The 13,345-nt window shown below is 45.0% G+C and overlaps 1 protein-coding gene across 1 annotated transcript; it reads left to right on the top strand.

The window, feature by feature from the left end:
• The first annotated feature begins 1,162 nt into the window (after positions 1 to 1,162).
• Positions 1,163 to 10,662, top strand: LOC125942172 (uncharacterized). The gene is made up of 2 exons (XM_049660334.1): positions 1,163 to 1,268; positions 8,168 to 10,662. Exon 2 carries the CDS (start codon positions 8,172 to 8,174, stop codon positions 10,455 to 10,457), a length of 2,286 nt encoding a protein of 761 aa, XP_049516291.1. The 5' UTR covers positions 1,163 to 1,268; positions 8,168 to 8,171; the 3' UTR covers positions 10,458 to 10,662.
• Positions 10,663 to 13,345: the final 2,683 nt, after the last annotated feature.

A 13,345-nucleotide genomic window follows, 5' to 3' on the forward strand; every position in this document is an offset into this window, starting at 1 on the left:
TCTGTTGCGAAGATGCAGGGATGGATTTGTATGGCACCAGCTTCTAAACTAATAAAAACATGCAATGAAATATTATCAAAAATGATTTACTGGGTAATATTATTACTACTTGCTCGATTTGGTTCCAACCGAAATTATTATACTGAGTTTATACTAATTTCGACGTATAAACAACATTGTTTAAATCGCACATGCAATCAAATAAAATGCGCCTCATAACCACCGCATTCGCGACAAGATTCGCGAATGTGTGGATCATTTCGATACACAAATCGCGTTATGAGTGAAAGCGATAATCCGATAACAGAGACAGTTAGGTAAAGCGACCATCGGTCAAGGATTCCTTCAAGGCGGTAACATGTGCATGTACTACATGGACAGCAATTAGCTTAAAGTGTGAAGCACTTGCCTAGCAATATATTTCTCCATACACTTAAAAGCAAAAGTCACTGCGCACACGCGTAATCGTTGCAAGGTGTTGCATTCATAACGCCTTATATTGTTCGATATGCTCGCTTTGAAAATTTGCTGAGCCCTTGGAAGCCATAAGGATGAAGTTTACGCAAATACAAGTACCAATCATCATTCATATGACAGCTGAGTGAAATTATTTGCACCTCCCGTGAACACCAGAGTTCCGTGCAGTAATTATTGTAGAAAACACTGTGACGGTAGCCGTGTTAGTAGATTGTTGATAACCCCACCTGTTCACGCGCCCAAACGAAAAGGCAGCTTGGCTGAAATGGCCACCAAATCGACCATGGCGAAATTAAAAAAAAAAAAAAGACGAGACGCCATCTGTAGGGGCAGTAAAGTAAGCCACGCCACCCGGGGGGGGGGGGGGGGGGCAAGTGATAAACGAAATAAGTAAAAGACGCTTTTAGTTGACGACATAATCTAATCACATTAGTTCTCTATTGCATAACTTTTATATAAAAGTCTTCATTCTTTGGGTGCCTACCCACTTACCTAGCACGAGATTAGCTACTCTATATCACAAATTCGAAAATGTCTCGCTGCCGTTAGTCTTGTGCGGCCGCCGTATTCGTTCTGTCGCTATACTCCGTCCCCGAACGTGCTTCAGGGATCGTTCGAGGCAAGCGTGCAAGCGTGGCCGCACATTGCAAGGGCGCCTTCAGAGTCTGGTGGGCGGAACCCATGTTCAAGATTTCCACTTCGGGGCATCTATACGTATACCAGTGGGAGCGTCGCTGTCGAAGCGTCACTCAGACAAGAGCGCATCCAGCAGCGCTCGACTGTTACAGCTGGTGAGCAACTCTTGCCTGCCACAGAGGCGGCACTTCTTCGTCTTTTCGATGACATGACGGTAATATTGCGGGAACATTGAAGGGCCACTACTTCAGATGTCTGAGGGTAGGGTGTCGGAGGAATATAATTTTGCATTCCGTGGCATATAGGCGGTGAAGTCGTGGGCACGCCAGTTGTAACAACTGTGCCTGCGGGCAATTCCCTTCCGCAGTGACTTTTGCCGTCATTACTTACACACAGAAAGCGTTCTGACAATTCTTTCACGTATCTACTGCATCTTTTTTTTTCAAGAACATTAAACCCTTCACTCCTCCATCGCACGAATTGCGCTCTGTCCTGTGTATCTCAACGACAAATGCTGCTGGCTCACGGGCAGACTATAAATCAGAGGCGTACCAACTAGTTCTATAGTGATACGCTTGTATACACAGGGTGTCCCAACTATCACGCACCAAGATTTAAAAAAAATAGCAATGTTGTTGCTCGAAGAAAACCTGGTGCATATTGTTTCCAGTACAGTGGAGTAGCTGCCAGTAATGTTTTCCTTACTGAGATTTAGTTAGGTAATTGTAATTATCTAACTCGAGAAGTGCTGTCCTAATTATCAAAGTGTGAATGAGAAAATTGTAGAGCAACACAAAAAAATTCCCGATACAGCTTTCTGTGGCTCAATACGTGCTACATAAGTTTTTCCAAGCATGAACGAAGCCCGCAAATACACTGCAAATTTGCCGCACGAAAGGCCGCTCGAGGGACTTTGCGTGTATTCGCGGGCTTCTTTCAAGTTCGGAAAAACACCTTTATGTAGCCGAAACTATGAAGGATACCTGCTCACTCTGATTTCACGAAGTCTGCTCATTCGACATTCGGCGCATCTTCTTCTTCATACGGCGGCCCATGGCTACGGGGTACTTGCCGTCCTAGTCCATGACCGTTCCGGCGTTGATCTCTCCCAGGAATCGAGCTGGTCCGAGCTTCCAAAGGCATGTCGTCCAAAAATGAGCGATGAAGCAGGCGACTGACCTTGTTCAGGTGGTCGTACGAGTGTCTGCTTGCTTATCGTTGATGAAATCACTCTCACTAAAATGGTTAAAACGCAAAAAAAAAAAAAAAACTGCGTAAAGGCGAGACGCCCCGATCTTGCTTGCTTGCTTCCTATACTATGGCGCATACCCACCACGGGGGATTGGCCAAGAAGCCGGCGTGTAAACATGTGGGGCGTGGGCAGAAAACTTTAGGGAAAAATTAGTGAGCCCTGGGCACTTTCTCTTCTTTATCGTAAACTGACCATCCCCACTAAAAAACCGTCGTGACATGACCTGTCCTGGTTCATTATCCGGGGATTGAGCTGTTCGACTTTCTTTTCCTTTCTTTATTTAGACGAAGCAGTACAAATATATGGATTCCATATAAACCACCTCTAAATTTTCTGCTTAGCCCCCTCTTTATTACCCTGATTGCTTGCGTTATACCACGTAGCCATAAGCCCATGCGCAATATGCCTGTTAATGCGTACGCACTGATGTTATCCTGTTTAGTAGGCGCATAACTCGAAGGTAGTTAACAAGTAAGAAACTCGTTAAACTAGAAGCAACGAATTCAAGCAATCGTTCCAGAGATATATTCGGTGAAGGGAAAACAACGACGTATGGTACTATACCCTTCAGTCACGAATTATGATCGGCTGTCAACAAATATATGAAATTCACATATGACAAGGTGCTGCAGACTCCATTAAGGGCAAATCAAGGTGGTAGAATGATTCTTACTGCATTTTGTGATGATTCACCACAATTAGAGTGATTATCTAATTATTGTGCACTCAGTTATGATACGTTTCTTCATTAAAGAGAGTTGCATCACTAGCGCGATTTACTTGCACAAGTTAATTATTGGTTGCAGCCATTACTAGAAAGAAAAAAATTATTTCGCAATTGCTACAGAAACGTCCCATATCACACCTCCCGTCAAACACTTTAGTGCCTGCCTTCTCCAAAGCGACTTTCAGTAGCGATAGATATCCCTCCGAAGTAAAATGAAGGTACTTGAGGTAAGCGGAACGTTCAATTTACCCTAAGCTTAATTTTTGTGGTCTATTCCTTGCCACAATTGAACAGAAATGGTAAAAATAGAAAGTGTGCGTCGTGACTGAAGGGGCTATATATACGAATTGTAAACGTTAGATAACAAGCAGCGCAGGCTGTTTAGCAGTGTAATTAGACAAACAGGACTTGTCTCACACAGCATTATAAGTCGCTTATTATTTGAATATTTGAAGTCTTGTGAATTCAAGCGTTCTGGAGCGTGTGGCGCATTTTAGCATGCGAGGAAGGCCTGAACCGACGCTTCTCTACCAGCGTAACCTTCTGCACTAATCGCGATTGCGATAACGAGCTGGACGAAAGTGGGCGTATCGGCAGTCGCAGGGGCACGAGAGGACATGCATGTGCAACTCCGTGTATGAACACTAGACGATTGCTTCGTCCGAGGACACAAAGATGCATTTTGGCACGCGCTCGCCGACCCCGGAATATTTCGCATCCGGCTGTACATGTTTGCGATTCCCTTCCGTTTAAAGTGTGTCGCTTGCTTCGTTCATGGGGTCTGGCCTTGTAAGACTTAACGTGACTCTAAAGAAACAAATTAGTTGTGCTCGTTTAGTAAATTGCTCTTTTCCCAATGCCGAAAAGTCCCCACTAATCGGGGTTGAGGCTTGAAAAGCCAGAAAAGTATGTAGGGCCAACACCGCCTGGATAGCACAAGGCCCGTTCACTTCGATCCATGACGTCATGCTACCTGGCCGGAAATTTCCATTGCCAAGCGTGGCGCGACGAAAGCGGTGACGTCGAAATCACCGCTGCTTACTCGGGAGCATCCCCATTACATTCTATGGCAGTCGGTCCGGGTAACATGGCGTCATGGGTCGGAGTGAACAGGCTTTGTGCTATCTAAGCGATGTTGGTAGAGCGCGCAGCCGCAGTGGGATACGTGAAACGTCTTGTGCGTGCTGCTGAGGGTGTATGGGAACTACGGTACAGAAACAACGCAACCAAATACACAAGTGACATTTCTTCATCCATTACAACGCTCACATACTTAACTTATGACACAGCTAGAAGGGGTCCTAAGGTCTAATCTCGCAGTCGTGCTCGCTCCGAATTCGCCGTGCGCCCGCCGTGGTCATCGCCGGTCCACGCGAATTGCCATCCCTTTGTCTTGTTGGCCGAGTCGCTTGACGCCATTTCTGGACGGTACGTGTCGAATGCGGGGGCTTCATAGCCGAGCAACTGCCAAATTTCTGAAACAAATTGCACAATTGTAAGCCTTATAACTTGTGATCGGCGCAAGTTTGGGTTTGGATTATACCTACCAGTGGAATAGGGAGCTCTCTTAAACGCGACAACTCCCACTTCGATCGGCAAAGATACTGCCGAGCTGTGCCTCTCTTAACACCAAACAAGAGGTTTAATTAAACTCCGATTGAGTCAGGCGTGGTGCGACAACGGTGCCATAATTGCACGCGAATCATGCATGATACTGTAATGGCTTTCCTCTACACAGCGATACCAAAGTAAGGCGCGTGGGTAGTACGCTTGGAAAAATATAAGCACTATTATTATTTCCTGTTTTCGTCACATATTTCTAAAGTTACATGCGGTTTCAGCAAGCGACCCACCCTATGCTGGCTGAAATGAAAGACGCGTCACACGTCCAAACGAAATTTGGGTGGCGACGCAGCCTTGGAAGTTCCCGCACCAACTTGCCTTGACGTCGCGGATTTTGACGGCATCTCCTCGGGCCATTTAATTGTCAATTAGTAAAAAGGAATTACTCAATAATCGCATTTGTTGTCCGACCTAAACATTTTAGGCAAATAAATGGCAATCATCACTGATATTAATGGCAACATTTTTCCTGCGCGTCACAATGCGCTCATGTTTTTAACCCTTAACTCTGTTCTGGTCTTTCTGGGGTTTTACGTGCCAAAACCAGTTCTGATTATGAGGCACGCCGTAGTGGAGGGCTCCGGAATAATTTCGACCGCCTGGGGTTCTTTAACGTGCACTACAACGCAAGCACACGGGCGTTTTTGCATTTCGCCTCCATCGAAATGCGGCCGCCGGGGCCGGGATTCGATCCCGCGACCTCGGGCTCAGCAGCGCAACGCCTTAGCTGACTGAGCCACCCCGGCGGGTAACCCCTTAACTGTTTTAATATTGACAATTTCTGTGTCCAAACTGCTTACTTTTGTTTTTTAATTTGATATTGAATGTTTTACTTCTAAAAGGCCAGTTATCAGTCTTGAAAAAAATCAAGCATATACTAAGTCAAATTAGCATATAAAGTTTATTATTGCTCATGACAAAGGAGGCCAGCTAACTGCTGGCAATCAACAATAAAAAACAGAGCAAGAGCGCTGTTCGGAAAGTTTTATCGAGTCATCAGGAAATGTTATATTGAACGCCTTACCAAGGACGCCCAAAAACGGCAACCGAGGAGCCTTCGTGGGGATGTCCTTCACATCGATGCGCCGCCAGTGACGCGCACTCCCAATAATGTCTTCTGGGCAGTCTTCTTCATCTGATGAACTGCTGATTTCGACGTCATCGCAATTGTTTGCTTCCGGAAACGAAGTAAGCTGAATTTGCCTACCCAGTGCTGCCATCTGTGAAACGATACATTAACTATAGCCCGAAAACAAGCGTGTCTCGTTTAAAACGCTCAAAAGGAGATATTATCTCGAGCAGACGAGCTACACTCGTCCAAAACGGTTTTGGGACAGCTCGGCAAAGACGAGCTGTACTAGTACCAAATGGTTAAGGGGTTAATAACGCTTTTTCCTTTGTGTTCGTACGTTGGATGAAACTACATCCATGCCTTATATATCCGCTCCTCTTGATATTTTCATCGCGGATATAGTGATAAATAAAACCTTGATTTATTAGCTACTCAATAGACCTGCTGTATTTCCCAGAGCATAAGTCGCGTTTTTTTTTTCTCGGAATTTTCACCGATACGTCTTATACAATGGTCCAACTTATATATGCATAAACCTACGCGCTCTAGCGCGACCCCTATACGAGTACAAGAAACCGTGCGAGGCAACATTTTGAAAGAAATTAAGCATTGTATTGACGCTAGAGTGACAGTCGGTACAGATGGCCGCTTCTGGGGCTCACCGTGTAGGCAGAGCGGTTAAAGTCACTGAAACTTTATTCATTTATATCACTGAGGCCGCCAGCATGGCCTCAGTGATATAGGTGTCTGCATGATTGCAGGTCACGCTGTAGTTTGATTTTATAGTTTCGTTAAAAGAAAACGTTACAACTGCCAAATTAACGTAATAAAGGGTGCCACAATTTTTTTATTGTTAGGTTGTGGCGCCAGGGACATACGCGCTACAAAAACCACCACTTCGTTATCATCATCAGTTGCCCGCTTGAGAAGTGGCAAAGATTCCGGCTTCCGGTCGCAAATTCGCTTTTCTATGCGTGCGTTCACGTTAAGTTGTACTAGTTTAGGCGTGTTGTGATCAAGGTTGTGATTGGTCGCGTGCTCATCACGTGCACACCACGGTGCAGAAGCAATGCCCGCGACGTGGATCCAACATCGCGTAAACGTTATTTCAGAGACCAAGGATGGTGACCTACCAATGCTGCCAGCCCAATTGGCTAATAATTTGACAGTGCATCGGAGGCCGAGACTTTCGATCTTCGATCGTTTCGAGGGAAGTGCAATAAATCTTCGTTTTCTGCGCCTAAAAGGAGTCAACCAGCAGCTCTCATCGAGCACAGACACCACCCAAACAAAATAAAACTTCCGATGTGTCGCGCTTCCTTTTATGCAAGATAATTTATATACCACGCACAATAAAAGATTGGAAGTACCTTCAATCAAATGTCACCATCGAAACAGACAGCTAAATTTCTAGAACTTATACGTACTCGTAACACCTCACCTGTCTTTTGACATCACTCAGTAAACTGTTTTTCTATTGCTTCCACTGTCTTATTCTTGTACTTGTTCTACGTTAATATGCTCCTTACACGATTTTTGTTATTGTGTTTTTTGTACATCTACCCTTACAATTTCACTTTTTTCTCTGTTTCTATGAAAGCCTAATTGTTCCATCATAGTGTTGCGATGCCTCCTATGTAATACCATCATGCTGATGGCCTTTAGAGGCACTTTGAATAAAGTAATAAGAGCCAACGACAGAACATGGCAAGTTTCAAATATTACTGAGTAACTACAGCGAGTATCCAGAAAAACTTTAAAAATAAAAACCTCAGCTACGTATCGGCACGGAGGTTCCGGCGCTAAATTCAAAACAGTTTGACCTCAACTTTCTCTTCACGCAATTAACTCATGCTAAACCACTAAACTCATGAAAATTGAGTTTTGAAGAAATCCTTCCTCAGTATAAACTTATTTAGTGTTTACCTTTAGATTCCCTTTTACACTCATTACAGCCGTACCTTGTCTAAACAACTGACCCAGAACAATGTAACACTAGTTACGCAGGCAATAGTTACTGCGCTATTACTGGTATCATATGAGCTTCTCTCCAGCGTGAACTACGTTCGAAGTGAATCTACGGGGCGCCATTTTTGTTGGCGAGGCAAATATATGCTTTGATTTTGTACAGCTGTAGAAACATTCGGACCTGAACATTATAAAGAGGTCCGCACACACTACACGAAGTTTTGCCATGTGTTCTGTTCTCTTCATCGTCTAAAGTCGCCATTCGCACAACAACATCGTGCTACACACTGTATGCTAGTAATGACGATACGGCACTATATCTATACCTAAAATGAATTTCGTACGCGACTATTTGTTGCTGATTTCTCCAATGAGGCTGGTTTCTTGATGTCCATACGACGTTCTTTTCTAGATTGATGGGCACGGCACCGCCAAGCTTGTGGAGTTACTGCTCCTCGTTGAACCGCCTCTGTCCCAAGCTGATGCCGGTCACAAAGATCTACGCCGATCTTCGGTGGTCGACTACACTCTTCACAGCGAGGAGCATGGACCACACCATGGGCTGCACACAGGGTTCGGGGCCATCTGCTGACGGCGTCTGTCACGTCGTCGCGCAGCTGTCGACATGGAACGAAGTCTTCGTCATTATCAACATGGAACTGTGTGAGGCTCCTCCCGGGAAGCTTTCGCTAGTGTGCCTCAGAGAAATGTCTGGCTTCTGTGGCTTGGCAGCGCGCGAGCGCCACGCGACCATCTTGCTTCACTGGCTCCTCACAGTCCACCGGTGTGTCACCAGCATTGAACTAGACGACAGCGTGATCCCCAATTTCTCTACGTACTTTTCACTTTATAGCGACGCCCTTCAACGCAGTCTTAGCATTAGGGATCTCAAAGTGTCTGCATGGAGCTGCAGTCGCGACGCATCGAGGTCACTCGTGAATTCCATTGTTTGCAAGCGACGACTCGAAGCGCTGCGGTGCGAAGCACTCGACCTATCCGTACCAGACTTCAGAGAATACCTAGAATCAAGTGTCACTTTGAAGGAGCTCTCAGTGGCGTACACTATTCGACGTCCCGATAATCCCTCTGTTATTTTAAATTCACTGCGCTTCAATAGTTCCTTAGCTCACCTTTCAATTCACAGTGATTGCCTCGATGCAGATAAGAAGAACTGGTTTGGTGATTACATGGAACGAACTGCGACACTTCGCTACATAAAGATAACAAATTTCTCGCGTGGCCCTCCGCGCTCTTTGGTGCCAGTATTTCATGCTTTATCAAATAACAATAGCGTCTTAACGATTGACCTCGTATTGTTTAATCTAGGCATTGATGAAGCGTGGTCCTTTGCTGACTTAATCAATGTGAATCACAATTTGAGGATCGTGAATTTCATCGCATGCATTTGGAGCTTTGCAGTGTATCCACGCCAGTATATCCTCGCAAGTACGTGCAGCACGCCTGAAGTGGGTCACACATACCGCGCAGCAATGCGCACGGCACCTCTCGTCTGTGCTTTCGGACCGGAATCATCTTTGGAGGAAATCACGCTCGACATGAGCTCTTTTAACGCTTGCGAACAGAAGACCCTTCTCTATGCAGTTTCTCAGAATACTACTCTCAAGAAAGTGAACGTAGAAAGATTGAACTCTGGCAGTGCAATTTCTCTGTGCGAGGCCATCCGAGAGACGGGCACCGCAGACAGGGTGCACTTGGACCTTGTCAACGTGAGAGGAAGAGAGCTCGCTCGCGTAAAAAGGTCCTGCGCAGAGGCCACTGAAATAGCACTCTTCAATATAGGCGCTCATGGCACGAGAACGAGACGAGAGTGCTTGACAGCTCTGACGCTGTGCACACACCTGACTGTTCTCAATTTGGACACAGATGGAAGGGTGTGTGAGGCAGAAGCGCACCTTCTCTCCATGTTCCTACGACAAAGCCAGTGCATTCGAGAATTGTACCTGTATTTGAAAGTTAGACCTGATGCTTTGCGAGACATCCTACAAGGCCTGTCTATGAACACGGCCCTGGAGAAGCTGGGCATCAGTAAGTGCGGCCTCGACAAACAGAATGCGGCCACACTCGCGTGTATCGTCGGGGACAGTCAAACTATCCGGCACTTTGACTACCAAACTCATTGCGTCGCTTCATGCCGCTTACTGCTTCTTAACCTTGCCAGGTGTCTGCAATCCAACACTTCCCTGGTGTCTCTGGAAATCAGTGAATACCGCGCAGTCATGAGGTACTCTGCCGCTGTTAGGAACTTCGTCAGACGCAACGCAGCTTTAGTTGACGGCGCTGCGCACTTCGTTCTCGGCACGAGGAACAAGCACTGCGCGGAGGCCTTCGAACGTGTCGCCAGTGGCCGTGGAATAGTGGCCAGAGTTCAAGAAATGGCCGCCGAGCCGTGCGCCGACCGGGCAAGTGCCATGATACGAGAGGCCACGCGTTGGCTGCTTGGAATGGGACCTTTCATGAAGATGGCAGGTGTCGTCAAGAATGACTTGTCATGGGACGAGAGCGTCGACTACCGAGAACGCTTGCAAACCTTGCCTCTGGATTGCTGGCTTCACGTGAGACAGTTCATCAAGGTTCGCGACGTGCTACATTGGGCACCCTCCACCAGCACGTGGCGCAAAAGGGCCTTCTGGCGAGCCCCTTCGCGTGCACGTCGGTCCAAGCAGCCTCGGCTGCAATCGTGAGGGCACCTTAAGCGAAATCGACAAGATTTGCATCACGTTGTGTGAAAGACGTTTTTTTTTGTATTGACAAATGCGTGACGCGTGCTTGTCCCTTTGACATGCCTTTTAAATTGTACTTCATTATGGCTGAAAGCCCAATGAAATTCTAAGAGTGTAAAATGTTTACCAAGTGACAAAGCCTAATAAAATCGGCAGCTGCTTTTTAGGTGAGAGCTTGCTTGCTTGCTTGATCTTCATCCGTGGCGCTTACCCACTACGGAGGATTGGCCAAGAAGGCGGCGGTTAAAGGTTAAAGGAAAGGGGGAGAAGGAAAAAAATACTAGACGAAAAAGTAAATCAGGGTCAAGTATAACGTTTATGATAATTTGGAGAGAGATTTACAGGGCAGAGACAGAATTAAAATAATTGTAATTTTATATAAAGAACAAAAAAATTTTGGTGGTATTAGAATAATTTTGAAACAACAATTAGTGATTTAATGAGTTATCCAATTATTTATTTCGAGAATGAACAGGGTAGTCTTTTTGTGTCACAGATATAGTCACAGAGGGCCACGCAGATGTTCCTGTGGCTAAAGTCCAATGAAGAAGCCCCAAAGGAGAGGATATTTTGAGTAGTTAAAGAAATACCCAATTTCCGTAATGAAAATTCGAATTTCTTCCTCTGATTCCTAAAGCGATGACAAAATAATAGAAAGCGGTCAATGTTTTCGGGTTCCTGACAGGTAGGACACAGAGGGGACGGTGCCAGACCGGGCCTGTGTAGGTAAAAATTTAATGGTGGTATTCGGCAACGTAATTTTGTTATGAAGATTTCTAATTTACGTGTGGGGCACCATTTATTGTCCCACAAAACGGACAAATGATTAAATTCTGACGTTTGGATTTTCAGTTTCGTATAATCTTGGAATAGGGAAAATTTTCTAAACCTAGCCGCAGTGACATAAGCTGAACTAGGCATGACAGACATAACTGATCCATCAAGAGATATCCGCGCAAGTGTGTCAGCCATTTCATTTAAGAATATGCCATGATGGCCTGCAACCCATACCAGTCGTACGAGACTCAAGTTAGGAGGGGTTAACAATTTAAATGTATTGGCTACAGTAGTGTCTGCAGATGAAATAAGCGATGTGCATACTGACGGTGTATCACACTATAACCACGGTTGAGTAATTTGAAGTTTCCGCAGAGCTAAGATAATCGTTGCTAGTTCTGCCAAAAATATGGGTATGAAATCCGGAAGACGTAATGCATAAGACCAGGATAGTGACCCGGAGAAAATACCCACACCCGCTTTACCTTCATTCATTGAAGCGTCAGTCGCGATCACATGATCAATTCCTAGTTGCGTTAAATGATCTTGTAACATGCCGTTTAAGTATGTAGTGGGTAGGAGTTGGGATTCGATGGAAATATATCGTCAAATTATATCGTTATATTAGGCAAGGGTTTGTGTGAGCAAGCAATCTCGCGTGTATTAACATTTAATGGATTGAGCTCAACTTGTACAAACAAAACTTGAGGTCGAAGTAGGCGGGACCAATGCTCATCGAAAAATGCCCTCATTTCTCTAATACATACAAATTGTGATCGTCTCGAAGAAGATGGATAAATGTTTAAATATGTTTTTACTGTTAGAATGCGGAATCTGCAGGGAAGAGTAGGCAGTCGTGCTTCGTGATATAAAACATTGTTAGCAACAAATTTTGGCAAACCTAGACAATTCCGAATAGCCTCCTGCTGTAGAAGAACCAGGGGGTTAATTTTGTACTACGGCCCACCAGAGAATAGCACGCACCCAAATACCAATATCGGACGAACATACATGTGACAAATCATCATTGAAGTGTCTCTGCGTTGCTCAGAGCGACGTCGGCCAAGTTTGCTTATCATGCCCACAGCGCGTGTCGCCCTAGATTTAACATGATCAATGTGATTTCGCCAGCTCAGGTTTGTGTCGTATATTACACCGAGATATTTGAAAAAGTCAACTTGCGGAATAATTTCCTGATGATATTGGAGAGTGCTATTAACTGGTACATTCAATGGAAACACAATCAAGGCGCTTTTGTTAACATTGAGCGACATTCGAATATTCGCGAACCAGGCTTCAAGTGTTCCCAAGTATGACTGCAGTATACTCTGTAATGAGTGAATATCACTCGCAGACGCAAAGAATGCTATGTCGTCTGCATAGACATATACTTGTACACTATCGCACAATGGGATTGAACTTAGTAAAATGTTAAACAAAATAGGAGAAAGGACAGATCCCTGGGGAACTCCTGTTGTTTGACTATATTTTGGTGTCACCAAGTCATGCTGAGAACAATAAAATTTTCTATCCTTTAAAAGTTCATATATCCAATTTATAATATATCGAGGGAAATCATTGCTATTTGAAACGTTAAGGAGTACGCCATGTTCTACAGTATCGTAGGCTGTAGCTGAATCAAGGGTCACTAAAGCTGCATACTGCCGCCTGTGCCGTGCAAGCTTAATGCGTTCCTCTAAATCGACATGGGCGCACCATATCGAGCATCCGGGTCTAAATCCAATCTGACATGGGCTCAATAATGTATTATCCGTTAAAAATTTCATAATACCAATATGCAATACCCTTTCTAATAATTTCATAACATTCGAAGTTAATGCGATTGGTCTTGTATTATCTAGGTCTATTGCCGCTCCTTGGTTTTTGCGCAGGGGGATTGTTTTTGCGAGTTTCCAGTCGGGAGGAATCCATGCGTTCATGAGGGAGTAGTTAACGATATTGGAAAGGTCTCGTGGGGAGAGGTCAAATGATATTTTTAACTTGCCTGATGTAATACGATCTGGACCCGGAGCTGTGCCAGGGAGCAGCCGAATAAAGTTCTTCCATTGATA

This window comes from Dermacentor silvarum, chromosome 1, assembly GCF_013339745.2.
Source record: "Dermacentor silvarum isolate Dsil-2018 chromosome 1, BIME_Dsil_1.4, whole genome shotgun sequence".
Taxonomy (NCBI): Eukaryota; Metazoa; Arthropoda; class Arachnida; order Ixodida; family Ixodidae; genus Dermacentor; species Dermacentor silvarum.

What these genes read in the sequence shown, in the direction of transcription:
- LOC125942172 (XM_049660334.1), top strand. Translation starts at nt 8,172, where the DNA reads ATGGGCACGGCACCGCCAAGCTTGTGGAGTTACTGCTCCTCGTTGAAC.